At 41.6% G+C, this 21,488-nt stretch overlaps 1 protein-coding gene across 1 annotated transcript; it reads left to right on the plus strand.

The window, feature by feature from the left end:
- Nucleotides 1-830: 830 nt before the first annotated feature.
- FOXB1 (forkhead box B1) lies at nucleotides 831-3,976 on the plus strand. The gene is made up of 2 exons (XM_059179594.1): nucleotides 831-1,177; nucleotides 1,456-3,976. The coding sequence occupies exon 2, from the start codon at nucleotides 1,512-1,514 to the stop codon at nucleotides 2,487-2,489; it is 978 nt and encodes a 325-aa protein (XP_059035577.1). The 5' UTR covers nucleotides 831-1,177; nucleotides 1,456-1,511; the 3' UTR covers nucleotides 2,490-3,976.
- Nucleotides 3,977-21,488: the final 17,512 nt, after the last annotated feature.

Raw genomic sequence — 21,488 nt, forward strand, 5'->3', positions numbered from 1 at the left:
CAAACTCCGGCCCTGCCCCAGGTCCACATACTGCCTGCCCCAACAGCCCCAGAGCCTTCATCCTGTGCCTAATTAAATTCCTAAAGGACTTTTACAGTGAAGACCCTTCCTATTGGCCCAGAGAGACTTTTTTTTAACTTGGTCGATACACTTACAAAATGGGTTTTTACAAGGGGCTGTCCGATTATATTTTTGTAAGTATTGTTAAAACCCCATCACTTAAGCTACACACTCACTGTGTGTAGAGCTATGGCAGTAGCCAAGGAAGGTCAAATCAAACTTTGACCTGTATCTTGGAGAACTAAGGGGAAGGGTGTATTTTCATTGTAATATCCCATGCAACCAGCCCCATATTGCCAAGCGCAGGAGAAGGGTCTGCTTCAGGGGAAAGCCGTGCCTTAAGTTAGCTAACAATACAAACCCGGTACAATGCAGAGGAAACAGAATACCCCAGCCAAGCAATTTCCATGTCAAACATCATCTGCGCGGCAGCTCGGTCTGTGAACGTGAGTGGTCGCCTGAATCCCTGCTCCGCGGCCGCCACCTCCTCATACCTTCACACCGCGCACCCTGGCCGGCGTCCCGCTCACCACCGGCGACCCAGGCTCTTCCCCCTCTGGGCGTCTTGAGCTGGAAGTGATTCCTATTGGCCAAGGTGTCCATGTAAATAGGTGTGAAAGAAACCAGAGCTGGCCAGGCTCTCCCTTCTCGCTCAGTCCCCTCCCTCTGCAGCCCCCGCTCCCCCTCCTCTTCCTCCTCCTCCCAAGGCGATTGTCATATGATAGCTAAGAAGTGGCACATTAATGAAGCGCCGCTACAGGGGTCTTTTCTGCTCCTGTCACCGCTTAAAACTATCAGATGGTTCGAGGGAGGATATGGAGGCAGCCACCTAGCTCAGCGGAGCCGCGGAGCCCACAGCAGCGCCCTCCCGAGCCCCGAGGCCGCCCTGCTGCCGTCTGCGCGGGGACTCTGCAGCCGAGATTGGCCGCCCGGGGATTTCACGGCCAGAAGCTCAGCGGACTGATCAGCTCCCGGCGCTGCAGGGCTGAGCTGCGAAGCTCGGAGACGTGCGGAGCCTAGCCGAGACCCGACACTGCGTCCCGGCTGCGCACTGGGAGGGACCCGAGAGCTGCAGTGCCATCCCGGATGCGGACGCACAACTTGGAGCAACTTTAAGGTGAGCCCTCTGGTTGCATCCCTGCCCCAGTCCCGCTCCAGGTCCAGCTCACTTCTATGCTTCCCTCGCGCAGCTCATCGGCTTCCCCTTTCGCGCCCCCTGGCCGCACCCCACTCTGCACTCAAAGTTGCCAGCTAAAGAGTGCGGGCGCGGGCTGATCCGGCGCCGCAGCCCCTACCCACCAAGTCTGGTCTGTACTCGGCCTGGCTGGCTGGCCTCGCGGTGTCTGTCTGTGCATCCATGCTCCCCCCTCTTCCCATTATCTTCTCCCCGTCCAGATCCAAGCAGCCGCCGGCCCGCGCGGACCCGGAGCGAGAAGGGGGCAAACAAGAAGATGCCTCGGCCCGGCCGCAACACGTACAGCGACCAAAAGCCGCCCTACTCCTACATCTCGCTGACCGCCATGGCCATCCAGAGTTCTCCAGAGAAGATGCTGCCGTTGAGCGAGATCTACAAGTTCATCATGGACCGCTTCCCCTACTACCGGGAGAACACGCAGCGCTGGCAGAACAGCCTGCGCCACAACCTCTCCTTCAACGACTGCTTCATCAAGATCCCGAGGCGGCCAGACCAGCCCGGCAAGGGCAGCTTCTGGGCACTGCACCCCAGCTGCGGGGACATGTTCGAGAACGGCAGCTTCCTGAGGCGCCGCAAGCGCTTCAAGGTGCTCAAGTCCGACCACCTGGCTCCCAGCAAGCCCGCCGACGCCGCGCAGTATCTGCAGCAGCAGGCCAAGCTGCGCCTCAGCGCGCTTGCGGCCTCCGGCACGCACCTGCCACAGATGCCTGCCGCCGCCTACAACCTGGGCGGCGTGGCACAGCCCTCGGGCTTCAAGCACCCCTTCGCCATCGAGAATATAATCGCTCGCGAGTACAAGATGCCTGGGGGTCTGGCCTTCTCCGCCATGCAGCCGGTGCCCGCCGCCTACCCGCTCCCCAACCAGTTGACTACCATGAGCAGCTCGCTGGGCACTGGCTGGCCACACGTGTACGGTTCCGCAGGCATGATCGATTCAGCCACCCCCATCTCCATGGCTAGTGGCGATTACAGCGCCTACGGCGTGCCACTGAAGCCGCTATGCCATGCAGCAGGCCAGACGCTGCCCGCAATCCCGGTGCCAATCAAGCCTACACCGGCCGCAGTGCCCGCGCTGCCCGCGTTGCCCGCGCCCATCCCCACTTTGCTCTCGAACTCGCCGCCCTCGCTCAGCCCCACGTCCTCGCAAACAGCCACCAGCCAAAGCAGCCCCGCCACTCCCAGTGAAACGCTCACCAGCCCGGCCTCCGCCTTGCACTCGGTGGCGGTGCACTGACCCCCAACAGCCGGAGCCCCCTCTTGTCCCCCTCCCGCAAGCTTATTTGCCTTCCCAGCCTCCCAGCCCTGCCCTCCTCCGCCTAGGACCGCCACCCTAACTTATCCAATTCACCTTCGGCCAACCCTCTCCCCACCAGGAGAACTTTGTTTTGGACCCAGAAGACAAAACACGAACTTGCAGATGACCTGGAGGCGCGTGGGAGCTGTCCTCGCCTTCACAAGAGGGGAAGGCAGGGGGCACCTGAGCCAAGCCCTCCGATTCCCGCCCCCCCCCCCCCCCGCGCCCAAACCCTCTCCCATTTAAGAGGCTGGGGAGATCCTGCCTCCCGCCTTTGCCGAGAGGAGCACGTCTTCCCTCGGCCTGGACCGGCGGGGCTCTGGACTCCGCGCAGTTAGTTCCAAGACAAGAGAAACCGCCTCAGAGGTTTCCTGGAACAGATCTCCCCTTAGGGCTGCAGCCGCACAGCGGAGGGCCGGATCTCGTTTACGTCTTGGAAATCTGCCGGAAAAGGGACCACTAATCTTCCTACCCCACTCGCCTCCGCCCATCGGGCAGGGGCTGGGCGGACCACAGCTTCCCGGAGTAGCGGCCCAGCCTCCCAGCTTCTGCGGAGTTGTTTTGTTTTGTTTTGTTTTTGTTTCCTGCCAGAGGCTCCAGGCACTGGGAGTTAGGGGAGAGGCTGCCAAACTGAGAAGGGGACGCTAGTCCTCAACACGAGCAAAACAAAACTAAAAGTAACCTTGTAGTATTGTTTACAAAGGCGCCCGGTAAAATGTAAACAGTGAACTTGAATCTGTATTGCTTGGCGGGCGAGCGGGCAAAGCCCACTTTACAAGTACCTGTTGTAATGTGAATGTTTACTCTTCATTTCTGACCAGGTTTAGGGGAGGGAAGGGGGGATGGAAAGTTAATTGGGATGTTAACTTTCCTATTACTTAGAGACCTTTTAGCTATTTATTTTATTGTTGGAAGGAAAAAAAAAAAAAAGAAAAGAAAATGAAATAAGCCCAAACTAAGAAAGCATCAAGGGCAACCCTAGAAGAACTTAGCTCACTGGTAACATGAAGGAGATGTCACCGGATAGGTCTCCCATGGACAAGTCTTTCTGTTTGCTACAAGAACTTTCCCAAGAAGCTAAAGGGCTGCAAAGAGATGTAAATGCTTGTGAATAGGAATGATTATACACTGTGTAAAATGCACTTTTGTTTGCTATATTCCTTTAGAGTCTTAGGTAATTTGCTGGAAAACGAACTGTTGTTCTGGTGTGACCTGCTTAAGTTAAAAAAAAAAAGTTGTAGTGTCATCAGGGCTGTAAAATTTTTGCCTTTCATTTTTCTCCCTCCTTGTTCAGAATTAGCATGGCATTTTAAATATTGATGTTCTTGTTCCCAGCATGCCTGTTTTAAGACAAAGAATTTTAAAAAGGTGTCTACATTAAATTATGAATCTAGTCCAAATAATATTTTCTCATTAAAATATGTAAATCCAAATTTTAGTTTTGTGTGTTTTTGAAGAGTTGCTGCAAAATAACTTTACAAAAGATAGATGTAGTGCTTCTCTAAGCATGCTTTTGATAATACATTGTCTGAATAGTTTGTCTCTTTCATATCTTATTTTTTAAAATAGTCAATCTCCCCCACTTGCAGATTGAGGGAGAAATTATTCAAATGGATTCCTGAAGCCGAGGGAAAGAGGGAAGTATTTCTAGAATAGATCAGGTGTAGTGCTGAGAAACTCGTTAAAAAATGCAATACTTCGTATATTTATCTATCTTAAAATTTACATTTTACAAAGTATACTTACTATAAGGCTTAAGTAGAAATCAGGTAGAGGCTACATGGAGATACAGTAAGTGAAGCAGACTTGTTTACTCAGTGCTCATACTCTGATGCATTAGAGTATTCATTTCTGCGCTCCTTAAATTATTTCAGTTGTAGAAATTTGCTTTTTCAGAAGTTACCTAGAAGTTCACTTTCCATGATCAAGAAACCTGTTCACTTTGATTAGAACAGATTTCACTCATTCATATGGGAAAATAATGCTCGATGCATTTATTTTAAGGAAGTGAATGAAGTTAATTTAAATGCTTAACTCTAAGTATTTGCTTTTCTTCAGATTTTTGCCGTGAATTACAATTTGCCCAGAATTTATGGCTCAAAGCCAACTGAAACTTTACTGAAGGGGTCACAATATTTCCAGAGCGAGGTGTGTATTCAACTAATGAAGTTACAAGACAAAGAAAAACTTAAATGGTGATTAACACTTTACTGTGTAATATGATTAAACAAAGACCTTTGTGCAGTACAGAGAAACCTACACAAAAATCATGATCACTATACTCTATAAGGAGAATCCTTAGCACCTGCGACCCTTACATATTTAGAGGGTTATCTGAAAAAAAAAATTAGGATTAATGCAAAGGGTAATTAATCCTGTTGTGACCATTTTTAAAAAGGAAGGATCCCACACACAGCCAAAAAAAAAAAAAAAAAAAAGGTGGAAAATAAATGAATCATTGGACTGATTAAAATGCATGAAGCTACTAAAGCTCGTCAGACAGGGGACAACTAAACTCATTCATCAAGCCCAATTCACAATTATATCAACAAGATCAGCAAAAGAAAGCCTGGAAAACTTACCCACCCCAGGCTAGGAAACTCTTGAAACTTTGTTCTCAACAAGAAATCATCTACATTAAAAAAAAATTAAATACATTGTCATCATTTCCTGAAAAATAAAATTAAGGTCATTTCTGGAATATTCTAATTTCATTGAATTTACTAACACTGATTTCAAACTGGGAATGAAGGGCTAATATGGGCCTTAAACATTTTATAAATTATCAGCTTAGATAATCAGGTAAAATATTTGTCCTATAATAGGCAGTAGAATATATATGTATAAATGTACGATACATACATTTAATAAATGGGGGTGAGATGCAGATGCTATTTCTGATTATTAGCAATGGAGTGATTTCAACTCACTATCTGAAAATGTTCTTTTCAGCTAGTAAGCTCGTCATGGTGTATTGCAAAGAATGAAAAACTTGGGCATTGTGAGCCCTCCTTTCACAACTGCAGACATCTTTTCTCAGACAAAGTCGAATGAGTAAAGTAAAAAATCCACTGATAATATTTTCACCTTGATCAGAAATCCAAAGGCAGTCCAAACAACACGTCTCCACCGTGCTCCATCCTCAGCTTTGAGACTTATGCCCTGTTTAGGTGAAGTGCCCCCACAAACAAGGAAGTTTATAACTATGATACCTTCAATGGCTCTCTTTGTCATGTTAAATCTTTTCACCTGGCTCAAGTCCAAAGTCAATACACACAGCTTTAAAATAAAACTGGAAGAGACAACACCATGCAGTGAGGTGTCCGTTCAGGGGTCTTATCCAGAAGATCAAGTTACAACTTGTATTTTCTATTTTGCAAATTTGGGCCTTTTTAAAATTTAGGTTTTTGATTTGGAAACTTGGCTGTCCTGTTACTTTTGTTTTTTAACATGATTTTGTACTCAACTGTGTTTTTAAAATGGCCTTCTCTGTGATTGGGGAAAATGCTTACACAATGGGTGAATTTTGTTCACTTTCTCAAGAGAGAAGCTGAGGAAATTCTCACTGTTCCTGTTGCCTGAGTTGGGGATTTTGAGAAGCCTGGAGACTAGCAGGAGCAGTGCTGGTAAATGATCATTAGAATGGCTTAAATATTATGGTAGTGTGTTTAATTCCTTTAATAAATGAGAAGATTGAGTGTCTCGGAAGCATAAATCTGGCCAGGTGCTCGCTTGAGTGGGGTGAAGTATTGAGGAGCGGGTGGGAAAAAGAAGCCAGTGGAGTGTCGCAAAGAGAAGGTTTTGCATTAGTGTATGCGAGGTTGGAGGTGGAGGCATGGTTTATACATTTACCGATGAAAAACTCCCTTTTTAAAAGGTATCCATTTAAGAAATGAAAAGAATCAGGATCTGCTCTCAAATTCTTAATATAAATGTCAATTAATTTTTTTCCCCTGAAGCCACATATACACAGAGACACCCAAACAGAAACAAAACAAAAACAACCCAACCCACTGGCTGTGAAGCCTCAAAGGGGATGCATTTGTTTCGTTTAAACTAACAACAAATTATCTAATTAATATGTTTCAATTACAGCATGAAAGGCACAGCCCCTGGACCGCCCGCCGTGGGGGCACAATAGCCCCAGAGCCCACTCTAGGAATTTACAATAACTTCACATCTGTTTCTTTATTTTCCACTTTTTGAGGCTAAAACTCCTCTCAAGATCACTTCAAACCACAGCCTGAGTTATGAAATATGTCCCAGTGTTAAAGGGGGATGAAACTTTGCCCACGGATGCTTCATTTGCAAGCAAAAAAGTGAAAGCCCATTGAAGAGCATTAAACAAATATATTAGAATTCTGTCACTTTATGCAATTGAGTAGATCAAATGAAGGGTCCCGGCCACTTCATTCACTCTCATTCACTCGAATAGAAAATGCAAAGAATAGCAACCCGAGACTGGGCCACCGATGTAGATTTAGCTCCTTTTTACTGGGAGACAAAAAGACTGAATTTTCACAAACACATTGCTGACTCGGGGACTAGGAAACCGGCACTGGAACCCCTTTGGAATTTAAATTCATTTTATCTTCCTCTCTCTTTGCGGGGATCTGTTTGCACTACAGTGCAAGATGCAGCAGGCATCCTCAGGCTTCTGAAAAAGTGGGGGAGGAGAAGAAAGTGAGTGGGGGTGGCGATGTGGGCCTCAGGATTCCCAAGAAGCTCTTTGGTGGGCAACTCACACTCAGATCTGAGATAACTCTTTAAATAAATCTTTATTTACATCAGTGTAAGCATCGTTATATCACATGCATCTCCAAGTTTCTTACCTCCTTGCTTGGCATAGATTACATAAAACAGCTTGTTTTCAAAGACCTGAATTGCATCTGGGTCAATTGTTTTCTTCCTTCAACTAATATCAGGTCAGTGATGACACAACAAATTTGAAAGCTGAGCTGTCAACCTCACCTGGTCAATTCTCTGTCTCTGTTTCTCTCTCTCTTCTCTTTCGCTCTCTTCCTCCCCCACCCTCCTACACATCCCACTTTCTGATAACCCCTCTATCTGAGCACCATGATGGTAAACTTGTGTAAAAATCAGGAGAGGAGATACTCTTTGGTTAGAATTTCCAAGTCAGAATCCTCCTACATTTCCCTTTCCCGTTCTCAGGGGGAAACAAAAAACAAAAACCCAAGCCACATGTGTCAGTGGGTAATTAAGATAATCTTGTGCCAGTACTTCTATCCTGTGTCTTCTATGGCTGACCTATTTGTTTTGGTGAACTTTATAGACTTTTAATTGTCTAAAGAAAGCTTACAGTGACTCTTAAGAGCTGCTTCTAGAGGCAAAGCAGGGCATAATAAAGAAGCAGACTTCTCAGTTTTCAATGTGTGATTACAGAGGACTGAACCAGTTTTTCTCAAACTTGAAGTCTAAATGAGATCTGATCTGAAGGAGAAAGTATTTGGAGGGTTTTCTACTGCTTTCCAAAATTTTGCCTAGTACTCATCCCAGGTACATCAAAACCTTGAACATTTTTCAGTTTAGTTTCAAGACCTATAAGGTCATATTTAAGATTCTTCATTTAATTTGTGGCATTGGTATCTGGAACTAGGGATGGGAGGTGGCTCAGACCTACAGATACAACAGATACTTTAGAAATAGTTGGCTGTTTTATAACCATAAGCTAACAAACTCACTGGAACTAATAATAAAGTAATCAGAAATTATCCATGAAAAATTGTAGCTGGCTACGTAAAACCTTCCTTGAAAGATGTTCCTTGTGGAAATTTTCAAGAATATATGGACAAAGGGTTCTTTTTTGCAGGCAGCCTCCTTTTGCCTGTGTCTGCAAATAACCGATGTCAAATCAGTTGCAAGCTTTTGAAGGGACAAACTGGGAGCATTAATTAGAGCAGATTAAGCTCACAGATAAAAAGCATTCTTTAAGTATCTGTTGTTTAGAGGCACTGTGATTCTGATTCATGCTTTGCAGTCTGTATATTTTTATTTACTCACTTAATTTCTTCCCCAGAGTGTTCCCTGTTGAGTGGATTTACTAAGGTATACAATAAAGAGTTGTTGGTTTGCAGAAATAAATGTTTCCAAACTCTGCTTTTGCTATAGATTTCTCTCCTCTCCTTCCTGAAATACAATGTATTGGTCTGATGATTCCAGCACACAGCAACATATAGAGAAACTGTTCAATAAAGGATCTGAATTTTGTGCCACTTAGAGGAAGCTTAGTATTTATTAAGTAGTGTCTAGAGTGTTTTGCATTAATTAGAGCAGCTCCTTGGAGAGACATTACAGCCAAGAACGGTTTCACACAACAGGAAAACTCCGAGCTTCTGAACTCCCCCACTAGACCTGCTACAGTGAAACACAGAGCAGCAAATGTCTGGCTCACTTGGAAATACCAACATATACATTATTTATTTACATACATTTGATAGACTAAAGGCCTATAGCTAAAACAATAAAAAAGATCATTGGAAAGTTCCCCATCACCCTGGGTACCATGATATTTACGTCAACTACAAAAACAACAACAGCAAACGTGACATAATGGTCTGTCTCAAGATACCTAGCATGATTTCATATTGGAGAAAAACTGATGAATGACTACCCAACCCTCTCATGTTCAATGGATTAGTCAGACGGAATCAAATATTTCTGTAGCTGCCTGGAAGATACAGTTCTCATCCTTGTGGTGAGTGTTGGTAGATAGGGAGCGGGCAGTTAGAACAGGCAAGGATGAAATTTTATGACTATCAGATTAGTACAGATCGCGTATATGCAATGATTTTCTGTCCCCACCACAGAACAATTAACTGAATGAATGGGAGTTCTGAAAAGAGTCCTGTTAGTTTAACTTAGGTAAAAACCTTATGCCTTTGTTCCAGATGTCAGTAAATGAGAGCATTGACTATAGGCTTCAGCTGTGATACTCAGGTTGTACAATTAAAATATATGAAATGCATTTAAATTTACTTGTGGCTTTAATAAAAGAACCTCTTTCATAAAACAAGAAAATGAAAATGATTAACTTTGACACAGAAATATAAACAGCAATTTGATTAATTATATTGCTAATTATTCTTTGCTGTGTAGCCAAACATTATCCAATCCTTAAAATGACAGATGCTGAATAAATCATATAAAATAATTACTTGGAATTTCACTACAGTGAGAAATGGTGGAGCTTATGGAGAGATTTATATTGATTCCTAAATATATAACTGGTTTTGTTCTGATCTATTCCATTTAGAAACCTAGCCTTCACTGTAAAAATACTACACCATATTAATGTTTTTTCTGTATTTTTCCTATGCTATTTTAAAATAATCCATTTCTCCTTTTAGTATTTTCCATAATTATAATCAGTATACTAATTTGTATTACTTGCTTCTCCCCACCACTATATCATAAGCATTTACCATGTTTTCATAGCACAGTTTTCATAAACGTTTATTTTAATATTTGTATAGCATACCAATTGAGTGGAATACTAACTGCCTAATTGGGGCATTTGGAATGTTTTTAGGTTTTGTTTGTTTTTGCTAATATAAAGATTGTTGTGGTGAACATCTTTCATATCTAACTAAACACTGTTTCCAACAATGTAAAATGCATCAGTACTACTATATAGAATTCCCAAACAGCTCCCTACAAATCAATAATATAATATAGGGGTGCCTGCGTGGCTCAGTGGGTTAAAGCCTCTGCCTTCAGCTTAGGTCATGATCTTGGGGTCCTGGAATCCAGGCCCACATGGACTCTCTGCTCAGAAGGGGAGCCTACTTCTCCCTCTTTCCCTGCCTGCTTCTCTGCCTACTTGTGATCTCTCTCTGACAAATAAATAAATAAAATCTTTAAAAAAATATATATATATATATATACACACATACATATACATAAAATTTAACTTAGGATTTCAGCTTAGCTATTTGCCCACTGCTATTTGTCCTCTGTCTGGGAGCCAGAGCAATATTGCCTCAACTTAGAATCAAAAGACACTGAATCTTGAGTTGGAAGGTCCTGAGAAATTCTAGGTAAACTAGTTCCTTTGTTTCACTCATTTGGTGAATCCCACTGATACATTCCTTTGCCTACATCCAAATACCTTAACAGCACCAAAGTCAGGTTCTGAAAGTAAAACAAAAGTTCAGTCTTAAATGCCAGCCATATGCCACTAAAAGTTAGAAATCCCAAAAGTACTGAAATTGTCAAAATGAAAACTTTTATCTGATAATGTAGGCTGACATCATTTCAAGGCAGTTTACACAGCACAGCAAGCTGCAAACTTTTTAAGGGGGGGGGCGTGGGTAGTTTATGTAACAAAAGGGAGTGGTCTACAGTCCCCGGTCTAAAGATCAAGAGATCTACCCTCTCAGTACGAACCATTTCTTAACTTCTTGATACCCTCCCTGAAAACAAAAGCAAACAGTCTTCCAGACAGACTGCCATAAGTCTAGATGGTCCAGGCCCACAGCAGATGAGACTATGTCACTTCTTCAGTTGCTTTAACAAGGCTAATTCTCAAGATGGAATATGGTAGGAGGGGGCGGAGAGAGGAACAACAAAGAAGGGCAAGGAATCAGAGCTTCAGATTTTGTCTCATTGTGGCATTTCATTTTGCCCTTTTTTATATGAAATTTTCATATCTGATTTCCTCACTCCAGGTTCTTGAGATCTTAATTATTTTAACAAATTTGCTTTTAACTATGCAAGACACGACACTGGTGCTGGTTAGGTATTTGTTGATGAGAGAACAACCAGGTAGCCCGGAGCAGACCCAGAAAGAAGAATAAACATGAAAAGTACCAAAACTAGTGGCTACATCTGAAACCACTCTCCTGAATTGGAATAAACGTTTTTTGGTCTTGGAACCAAAGGAATTTGTTCATAATTACTTTTTCACAGTCTCCCAACCACCATTCCCAGAGCTGATCTCTCTTATTCCCAGCTTGGCTCACTTGACACAAAGAGTAGAGATATAAGACGAGGGAAAGAGGAAGGCTGAGAGACAGCAGATGAACTAGAGGAAAATCTGATGTCTCTGTTATTAGCATGGTTCTTTAAACTGGTCCCCTAGGACATCTCAGCACATGCCCTTTTAATTCAGCTCAAGCCAACTCCACTCAGTCTGCTTAAATCCAATTGCTAAGCAGCACCTACACAAACAAGATCTTGCAAGAAAATATTTTGGTCAGAAGATCTGAGTTTGGGTCCTAGTTTTATTACTTTTTACCTAAATGGTTCTGAGCAATTCTTAGCTCTCAGTTAACTGTCTCTTATGGAGAATAAGGGTTCACTCAAAGGCTTGTCTCGATGATCAAGTGGAGCAAAGTAGATGAAAGTGCTTTGAAGTGTCATGTAAACTTAAGTTACTATTACTGTCTGTGATAGAAAAATAGTAAAATAAAAATAGCTATCAGAAATTGTCCTGCCTGAGAGGAATTTAGCCTTAAGCTCTTCTGGACAGATTGTAGACTAGTGGAGGGAAGGTCTATTTTTTCATGCTATTTTTTAAGCCCCACATTTTTATTGTCTGCCCTTCTGTTCCCATACCTATGAAGTAACCTGTCAGTGACAACGGGGTGTTATCGCAAGGGAAATTGTGGCTGCTTTTTTGTATATTCTCCCCAAATCGGCCTTTTCACGGACTTAAAAATATGATGTTGACAAGCTGTTAAGATTGTTAAAAGACAGGACAGGAAACAGTATGATAGCCAGGTGCATAAAGATGGCAAACATAAAAATCAGGGCACTTTTAGTTTTCTTTTTCTCAGCAACCAATGGCTCACACTATTTCCCTCACACTTTAAGAATTTAATCAATGCCTATATAGCATTTACCATGTGCCAGGCACTGTTCTAACTTCTTTATAAATAGTAATTCATTTAACCCTAATAATAACCTTATGAGATAAGTGCTTTTTTATGATGTCCATTTTATAGACAAAAATACTGAGGCAGTGGGCATTTAACTAAATTGCCCAAGGGTACACAACTAGTAAATGGTGTCAATGTCCAGGAGACTCAGTAAAAATCTGGTTTAGTATCAAGACACTTTTGTTATTGATGACAGCAGCTCACATGATTTCTTAGACTCAAGGGCTCTATTAAGCTCATTAAGGTGTACAGAGGGAAAAGGAGGATCACCCTTTGAAGGGTGATCCTCTCCCAGCTTTAAACTGACTATCTCAGACACAAAATGCTTTTTGCAGCTGTTAATCTAATTATTCTTTCATTATTTCTCTTAACCCCCCCCCCCCAGTTTTGCTATGAGTTATGAGTCACTAAATTGCCTTTTCTTCCTAAACTATCTTCTATTTATGTGGCTGGGGTGGAGAGAGAAACAATACCTCAACGAAAACCAGTAATACCCCTCTATGTTAGTTCATAGCAATATTTGATCTTTGATCTTAGTCAGATCATATACCAAAAAAGTCACCATAGAACACCACTACCCCCTGAAAAAAATGGATCTTTAAAAAAAAATTTATTTGAGACAGAGAGTGAATGAGTGAGTGAGCGTGAGTGAGAGAGAGAAAGAGCACAAGCCAGTAGGGAGAGGCTGAGACAGAGGGAGAAGCAGACCCCTTGCTGAGCAGGTAGCCCCACACAGGGCTTGATCCCAGGGTCCTGGGATCATGACCTGAGCTGAAGGCACTCAACTCACTGAGCCACCTGGCAACCTGAAAAAAGTGGGTCTTAAGTTGTATTCAACCAACCTGGATCCATGTACGATTATCTCAAATCCTTTGGGAATGAGAGCAGCTGATAGGAAATCTAGGCAGGGTTGTGCTCTAGTAGTTAGAAGAAAATTACTGACCTGTGTGTCTTTTTCTTCTCTTACAGTCTGTGTCAGCTGGCAAAATAAGTTAGAAGGGGGAAGAAGTACTACTTTAGTACTTACACTATAATTTTAGAAATAAGGAAAAAAAGAAGGGAGAGAGGGAGGAAAAGAGGAAGGAAAAGGGTAGGGGTAACTTTGTATCTCAGTAAATACAATTTTGTTTGTTGTTGATGGAACCGAATACTGAAGAGGTCAATATCTGGTGTTTTGATGTTCACATTTCTTTAGTGGTACTTTTTATAAAAGTATGCTTGAGTCTTCACATTATCTTCTTCAATCCAACTACCAGGAAACTGGCATTTACATATATTTTAAAGATATGCGTTTATAAGAATGTTGTGTGTCTTTGTGTCTACTGGCTAGCCCTGGCCTCCTTTTTGACCACCTGCCTCAGTTATAAGTGACTCCTGAGGAAATTGTTTGTTTTATACATGGGTAGTGGGCTCCCAGTTTGCTGTGTGTTTGGAGTCTCTCAGGCTTTTCTTAACAGTCTGTGATTGGGCTGGAGAAGGCTGCCGAAGCTCACCCATGCTTTTTGATGACCTCACCCCAGTTTGGTGGCTAGATTTGCCAAATGAGGATTTATTATCTGTGTTTCTGGCCTCTCTGTACTGCAGATGAGCCCCCAATACAACAGGCTCTGAGACTACCACTCAAATGACCATCCTTAGTCCTTGAGTGTCTCAGCCCACCTCATCTTTAAAGTTGGATCCACCTGCAAAGCTCAGTGTCCTTTTTGCTCCTTTCTCTCTTATTCTGTTTTACTTCTATCTGAGTTTCAAACTGTGCACCCATGTAGGACTCAGCCAGTCAACTGCCAGTACTCTGGGGTTGGGGTCTGTGACTGTCCATATTCCCTGGGCTTCAGCAGATGGCACATGAAAGGGAACACTGGGAGAAGATGCTTTTAGATATTAAATCATCTAGTTAGGAGATGGTCATGTTTCGCCTTCATTTGCTGACTTTCTTACAGAAAAAAATGAAACCTGCTACCACTTAGTAGTAGAAGTTTTCTGTAATGGCTTCTGCTGCAATGTGTTAGGTTATTTTTTGGAGTGATACTGATATTGATACCACCAGCTTGGTGGTAACTGAAAATTCATATGCTGTTGGGGAGGCTGACCCAATGACCCTCCCTAGACCTTATAAAAATATCTTGTTGGAACCAATAAACTTGGCAAAGCAGTAAGCTTTTATTTCCTTTTTCCTAATTGTTCAAAGCAATATGTGTGGTCTTATACGGCATATGCTACATGTCATTAATCTGCATAAAATGGCCTCAGATCAAAGGATAGGTAGAATGACATTTTCACAATTTATCATTTGGATATGATCTCCTCAAATGAAAATAATAGCACTATTCCTAAGGGGTTATATTAAGAGCATGGAATCAGTGATTTAAAGAGAGGGCATCGAGCAAATCACTGAAACTCTGAGCCCTCTTTTTCTCCTCTAAAAAAATGAGAGTTATATTAGAAATGTTGAGTTGGGGGTGCCTGGGTGGCTCGGTTGGTTAAGTGTCTGCCTTCAGATCAGGTCATGATCCCAGGATCTGTGATCAAGCTCCAAGTCCTGGGCTCTCTGCTCAACACAGAATGTGCTTCTCCCTCTCCCTCTGCCTGCTGCTCCCCCTTTTTGTGTGTGCCCTCTCTCTGTGTCAAATAAATAAACATAATCTTAAAAGAAAAAAGAGATGTTGATCTGGTTATATTTATATATCCTCTCAGCTCCAAACGCAGCCCTCTATACTTTGTTCTGAAAACTTTATTTCCCAAACTCCTTTGCCAGCCGACTTCCTGTGAGTCTCTACAAACAGAAACTTAAGTTGGGTGCTGAGTGTGTATATGTACTAGATGATTCATACATACTATTCTCCTTTAGTCCTCACAGCAAACTTACGAAGTAGTTCTCATTACACAAATAAAGAAACTAATAACTAAAGGAGTTAATAAGTTTTGTGGTAAGTGACTGAATAAGATTCAAACTCAGTTTCCCCCAACTCTAAATTTGGTGCTATTCTGCTGCCATGGTAACATATTTCTTGTTTCAAAAAATATTTACTGAATATGATACCATTGTAGCTACCATGACAAACAGAAGAAAGTAATGGTAAAATAATTAGTAGAAAAAAAGGGATGGATATGTAAAACATGCTCAATAAATTAGAGGACGTGATGATTGACTAGTGAGAAGTGGGAGGTATTAGGAAGGAGAGGTACAAATCAAAAAAATTAAATGGCAATTCAATTAGTCAGGATTCCTTGAGTTGCAGGTAATAGAAACTTAATTCAACCTGATGGTTCTATTCTAACAAAAGTCCCAGGAAGGAGTATGAGCAAGATCCTTTAGAGCACGATCCTTATAGAATGCTCACTATAAAATGACTCTAAAGATTCAAGCCTGGTTAACTAGAAATGAGGTCCCATTGATGGAAATAGAGAAAGTTGAGAGCAAGTGACTAGGGGAGGAAATATTGAGTCAAGTAAGGTAAAGATCCGCTAAACTTGCACTAGCTTGAAAAAGATACAGCCTAATCTTGAATATATCCAGTCAATATCTGAAATCACTACCGTGTTTCTTCAGAAATTTTAAATGTTTAAAGGTAAAAGTGTGGGGCGTCTGGGTGGCTCAGTTGGTTAAGTATTGGACCCATGATTTTGGTCCAGGTGGTAGTCTCACTTGTTGTGGTCTCATGGGTTGTAGAATGGACTCCCTCATTGGGCTTTGAGCTCAGTGGGAGTCTGCTTGGGATTTTCTCCCTTTGCCCCTTCCCCCACTTGTGCTCACTTTGGCTCTCTCTCTCAAAAGAATGAATGAATCTTTAAAAAAAAAAAAAAAAAAAGGTAAATGTATGAGTTCTGGGAATTGAGGATTATCCACTAGTATTGAAAGATTAGTGACATGGACAAAACAAACAATGACTAAAATTACAGATTCTATATCTCACCTATAGGGTGAGATTTTTCATGAATGCACAAAGTATCAGTTTAGGTAATGCCGTTTTCATAAATCTCATGGTTTTCCAGCTTTGAGCTAAAATAGGGGTTGGCAAATTATAGTCCATGAGTCAAATACAGCCTACCACCTGTTTTTGTACAGCCTGTGAACTAAAAATAACATTTTAAATACCTGAAAAAATAAAAAAAAATGATCATATTTTATGACTAAATGAAAACTGTATGAAATTCAAACTTGGTGCCCATAAAGTTTGGCTGGAATACAGCCATATTAATTCATTTATGTATTGTCTGTGTTACCATTTTTGTGTACTATACAGAACTAAGTTACTACAGAGACCACATTTTATGCACTGCAAAGCCAAAAATATTTATTTTTTCTCTCTTTAAGGAAAAACGTTTGCTAGCCTGAGAGCTAAAAACTTGGGAATGCTAACTGGCCTATGAGGTCTTTGTTATCATTCCTACATTTATTGGGTGGTAAATTAGCCTCTAATCTGGTAAAAGGTCAAGATGATGTCTAGATTTTCATAAATAATCCATTTGACTGTGAATTTGGGGGCTATTAACAAGTTTTTTTAAAGCTTGTTACAAAACTTGGATCAAACATTTAAAGTCTGTCACAACTCCAAGTTCTTACATTACTCGAGTTGCTTAAAGGATCATCTCATGTATCTTTATAGACTGCACAGTTTACAAAGTACTATTAAACACACCATTGATTTGGGATGATATGTAAAATACTATGTAGTTTTGGTAAGTCCTGACCTCTCCTGGGTATAGCATTTGCTAGGGGTTAGCTGATTGAAATAAGATAGTAAATAAAAAATGAATACATATAGGAACCACATTACTTGTTATGTTATGTAATGTTATGTTATGTTATGTTATGTTATGTTATGTTATGTTATGTTATGCTATGTTATGTTAGCACATTCTAAGTGGGATGGAAACTGTTGCCTTTCTAGAATCTATTCTTTCCAAAGCCTCCAGTTTCAGTTTGGGAATGCATGAAATTATATAATAAGATGTAGGGATTTTTACCAAATAGCTGATAGTAAGCCAATTAAGGCATTCCCAGGCACAGTGATTGGTCAGTGATGGACATGTGACTTCAGTTGGTGCAATCAGACTGATTCTTAGAATTTTGACAGGAATGCTTCCACAAAGACAGTCATTCTGTCCTGCTGGAATTGAATGATTAGTGGCTGAAAATTGCTAACTGCTGTCTTGGGAACCCCAGGGAAACACCTTAAGATACAGCTGATGTTACAGAAAAAAAAGAGAGAGAAATAGTCTTTTGGACATTACTGGGTCATTCTACAGAGTGCTGCCTGATGCTGGTCTTGCCCTGGATCTTTGAAGGTGCTGTCATGAACCAGTAAGTTCTTTTTACTACTGAAGTCAGTTTGATTTCAGGTTTTCATTTACTTGTGACTGAAGTATACCAAGTAACAAAGTTTCCTTCACTCTTTCATTCAGTCATAAAACACTAAGTGTATTTTCTTTTGTGACATCAAATGTGTCTTTTCCAAAAAACCACCACAAATTCTTCAAATCTCCAACACGGAACAGGGGTCCTACAATTCAACTTAATTTTGACACTAGCTATCTAGAGTTAGCAGACCACATAGATGAAGGGTTCAGTCCCACAAGACTGCCCCAGTTTAGACACCAGCTGCAAATGGAATATGCAGAACACCAGAACTTCTGCTTGGCTGATTGCAGATTCAAAGGTTATCACAGCAACCTCTCCTCCATGTTCAGGAATTTGCTAGAAAAACTCACAGTTTATTATGAAAAATATAACGCAGGAAGAGCCAAATGGAAGAGATGCATACAGCAAGGTATTTGGAGGAGGGGAGGAGGGTACAGACTTTTCATTCCCTCTCTGGGAAAAACCACCTTCGCAGCACAGCAACATGTTCACCGACCTGGAAGTTTCCTAAATCCCAACATTTGGAGGTGTGTGTGTGTGTGTGTGTGTGTGTGTGTGTTAAGATTTTATTTATTTATTTATTTATTTGATAGACAGAGATCACAAGTAGGCAGAGAAGCAGGCAGAGAGAGAGGGGGAAGCAGGCTCCCGCTGAGCAGAGAGCCCGACGCAGGGCTCCATCCCAGGACCCTGAGATCATGACCTGGCTGAAGGCAGAGGCTTAACCCACTGAGCCACCCAGGCGCCCTCCAACATTTAGAGGTTTTAATGGAGGTCTCACCATCTGGGCACAATTGATTAAATCACTGGCCATTCATCAAATTATAACCTCTCTCCTCTCTCTGAAGGTGCGGCTATAAGTTCTACCCTGTTGCCACTTGGTTGGTTTTCCTGGTGACCAGCTCCCATCCAGAGCTATCTAGGGCCTTCCCCTCAGACTCATCACATTAGCACAGAAAAGACAATAAATTCCAAGGGTTTTAGGAGTTCCTTGCCAGGAGACTGGGACAAAAACCAAATATTTATTATTTATGATACTACAATTATATATACTTACTCTAGTCAGAAATGTTGTCCTATAAGATAGTTAATCTTTGCTTTCAAGGAAGTCATTGGGTAGGGAAGAGAAAAGTTTGGGGGGAAGTACCACAGAGATACAGTATTTGGAGCTTAGAGCAATAAGCTATAAATAATATCTATAAGAATAAGTGGTATGCTAGATATTTTGAGTTATCGCCAATAGTAACTAAACTAATGCAGGAAAGAAATTATTCCTGGTCTAGCTCACACTTTGTATTCTTTTCCTTAGACAATCCTCAAAGTGGCCATAATTAATAATAAATTAATCACAGCAAGCCAATCTAACAGAAGATGCCTCCCTTGAGGTTGCAATAATTTCCCTTCAATGTCCAACTCAACACATCATATATTTTTCAGATTTTGAGATAAGCCCAAATTATACTTAAAAACTTAAAAAAAATTTTTTTCTCAGGTTTTCTTCATGCATTTTTTCCCCCCTCTACTAGAGTACACAGCCTACTGACTCCCAGGAAATCTTCAGCACCATCACTCTCTGAGAAGGTTCTTTAGCTCAATTTTGCCAATCGCCCCTTGGATGTATGGAATTTCTGAAGATGTCAGGTCCCAGATCCCGCAGCTGGGGTGACTTACATGCCAACTTGCAAAGCACTCAAATATCAGGGAATGTCAACTCAATTGCTGATCAGGATATCTAAGAGAAAAGCATCTGGTGTAACACGATTTTAATAATGATAATGACAAAGAGTGTGTGGTTTAGTGAAAGGAGTCTTGGAGTCACATATATACAAGTTCACTTGCTGACTGTGTCATCTTGGCCCAGCAACCAAGCATTTTGAAACCTTCATTTCTTTTCCTGCAAAATAGGGGTAAAAAATTCCTCTTTGTCGAGATGTACACTGTAAGTGAGCTAATATCTGTAGGGTGGTTGGCCCATGGTTGATAGTTGATAAACAATTGCCATATGTTAATTTATAATAAATACAAAGCTATCCTACTTTTGGTTATTGTTTTGAAAAATTTCAAAACACGATACATGTTTAGAAATCCTAAACCGGGGTACCTGGGTGGCTCAGTTGTTTAAGCATCTGACTCTTGATTTCAGCTCAGGTCATGATCTCGGCCCCTGTCCCACCTTGGGCTCTGAGCTCAGCAGCGTCTGCTTGGATTCTCTCTCCCTCTGCTCCCCCCCACTACTCTCAAGCACGCACACACTCTCTCTCTCCCTTACATAAATAAATATTTAAAAAAAAGAAAAAAGAAATCCTAGGCTAAGGATGCTAAGCCTAGGCTCCGATTGAGCACCTACTTTGTACAAACCCCTCAGAGCACATAATCGTGCCAAGATGTGGCTCCTTATCTCGAGGGGTTCACAGTCCAGGCCTTGGGAAACTTATATCCAAGCAAAGGATGAAAATGATACTTCAACACAGCAACAGGAAAAGTTTAAAAATAAAATCCAGAATGAATTACCAATCATATTAAACCGAGCATTATGTAACCAAGAAGAAAGAAGAGTTGCAAGTCAAAATACTTCAGGCAATTTTAGTTTTCATCCCAATTTGGAACTGATAGAATTCTTCCACATTTTTTTAAGGTGGAAAAGAGTTATTTGGATTTACTGACATCATGTTCCCTAATGACTGGTCTTTCTGATTCAGAAGTTCTATCAACACTCCGATGCTGTATCTCAGGGATATAAAATCAAGGGGAAAATGCTCCACACAAAACAAACCTCAGATGTCCTAGAACAACCCTTCTTTTCCAAATTTGGTTCTTATTTTCAATTCCAAAAACAACACACGAGGCCTTAGAAGGTACAAACTGCCTCATGTTTATGCAATTGGCCCTGGAGAAGTGAGGATTTCAGATGCCTTTGATTACGAATTGGCTGAAGAAAATATCTACCCAAAGGTACTCACTGAAGAACCAAGTCTCCCTGCTCCCACCTCACCTCAAACCTAAAGAAACTTCCATCCTGCATCAATTTGCAAAAGAGCACTTGACACGACTTTATTGGTATATCTTTCTTATGCATTTGACCAATCAAAATGATAATTTAGACAAACTGGGGATGGCAGAGTGCATTATCCAGCAATATCTCATTATTATGCAAAAAATCAGATATTCACAGCAACTGTCTCATCTATTTATTGTTTGGTTACTCATCTGGAAATTTTAATACTTTCTTCAGGGGCAGGGACTGGCAATAAAAAAATAGACCTATATATCAAACCTTTAACTTCTCGCCATCATTGTGTGCCATAATACAGATGGAGTGGCTATCAGCAAGCTTTACTGTGTTGGTTTATTTTCTTCAACAGCAAATGTGGATTTAAATGGGAGAAAGCAACAAAGCCGACTTAAGGCTAGAGGGCCTCTTAGAACCTTCTAGTTACTTTGCAAACAGAGATAACTGGCTATAGTCAGCCTCCCAGAGAATCGATGCCAAAGGTTGCCAATATACCCATCCACAAGATCAGAAGAGTGGGTGTGAGAAGGAATGGGAATTGTTTAAGGTGAGGGATGAGGCCACTGCATTTCAGAAAGTAATCTCACTTCCTCATATGGCAGTGTTTCTGTGGGCCACATTCCCTTTCTTACAAACAAATGCAAAGCTTGTTGTATGCCAGAGCTGTC

The sequence above is a fragment of the Mustela lutreola genome, chromosome 7 (assembly GCF_030435805.1).
Source record: "Mustela lutreola isolate mMusLut2 chromosome 7, mMusLut2.pri, whole genome shotgun sequence".
Classification (NCBI taxonomy): Eukaryota; Metazoa; Chordata; class Mammalia; order Carnivora; family Mustelidae; genus Mustela; species Mustela lutreola.

Bases quoted from the DNA above. Each gene is read 5' to 3' on its own strand.
- FOXB1 (XM_059179594.1), top strand. From the start codon at position 1,512: ATGCCTCGGCCCGGCCGCAACACGTACAGCGACCAAAAGCCGCCCTAC.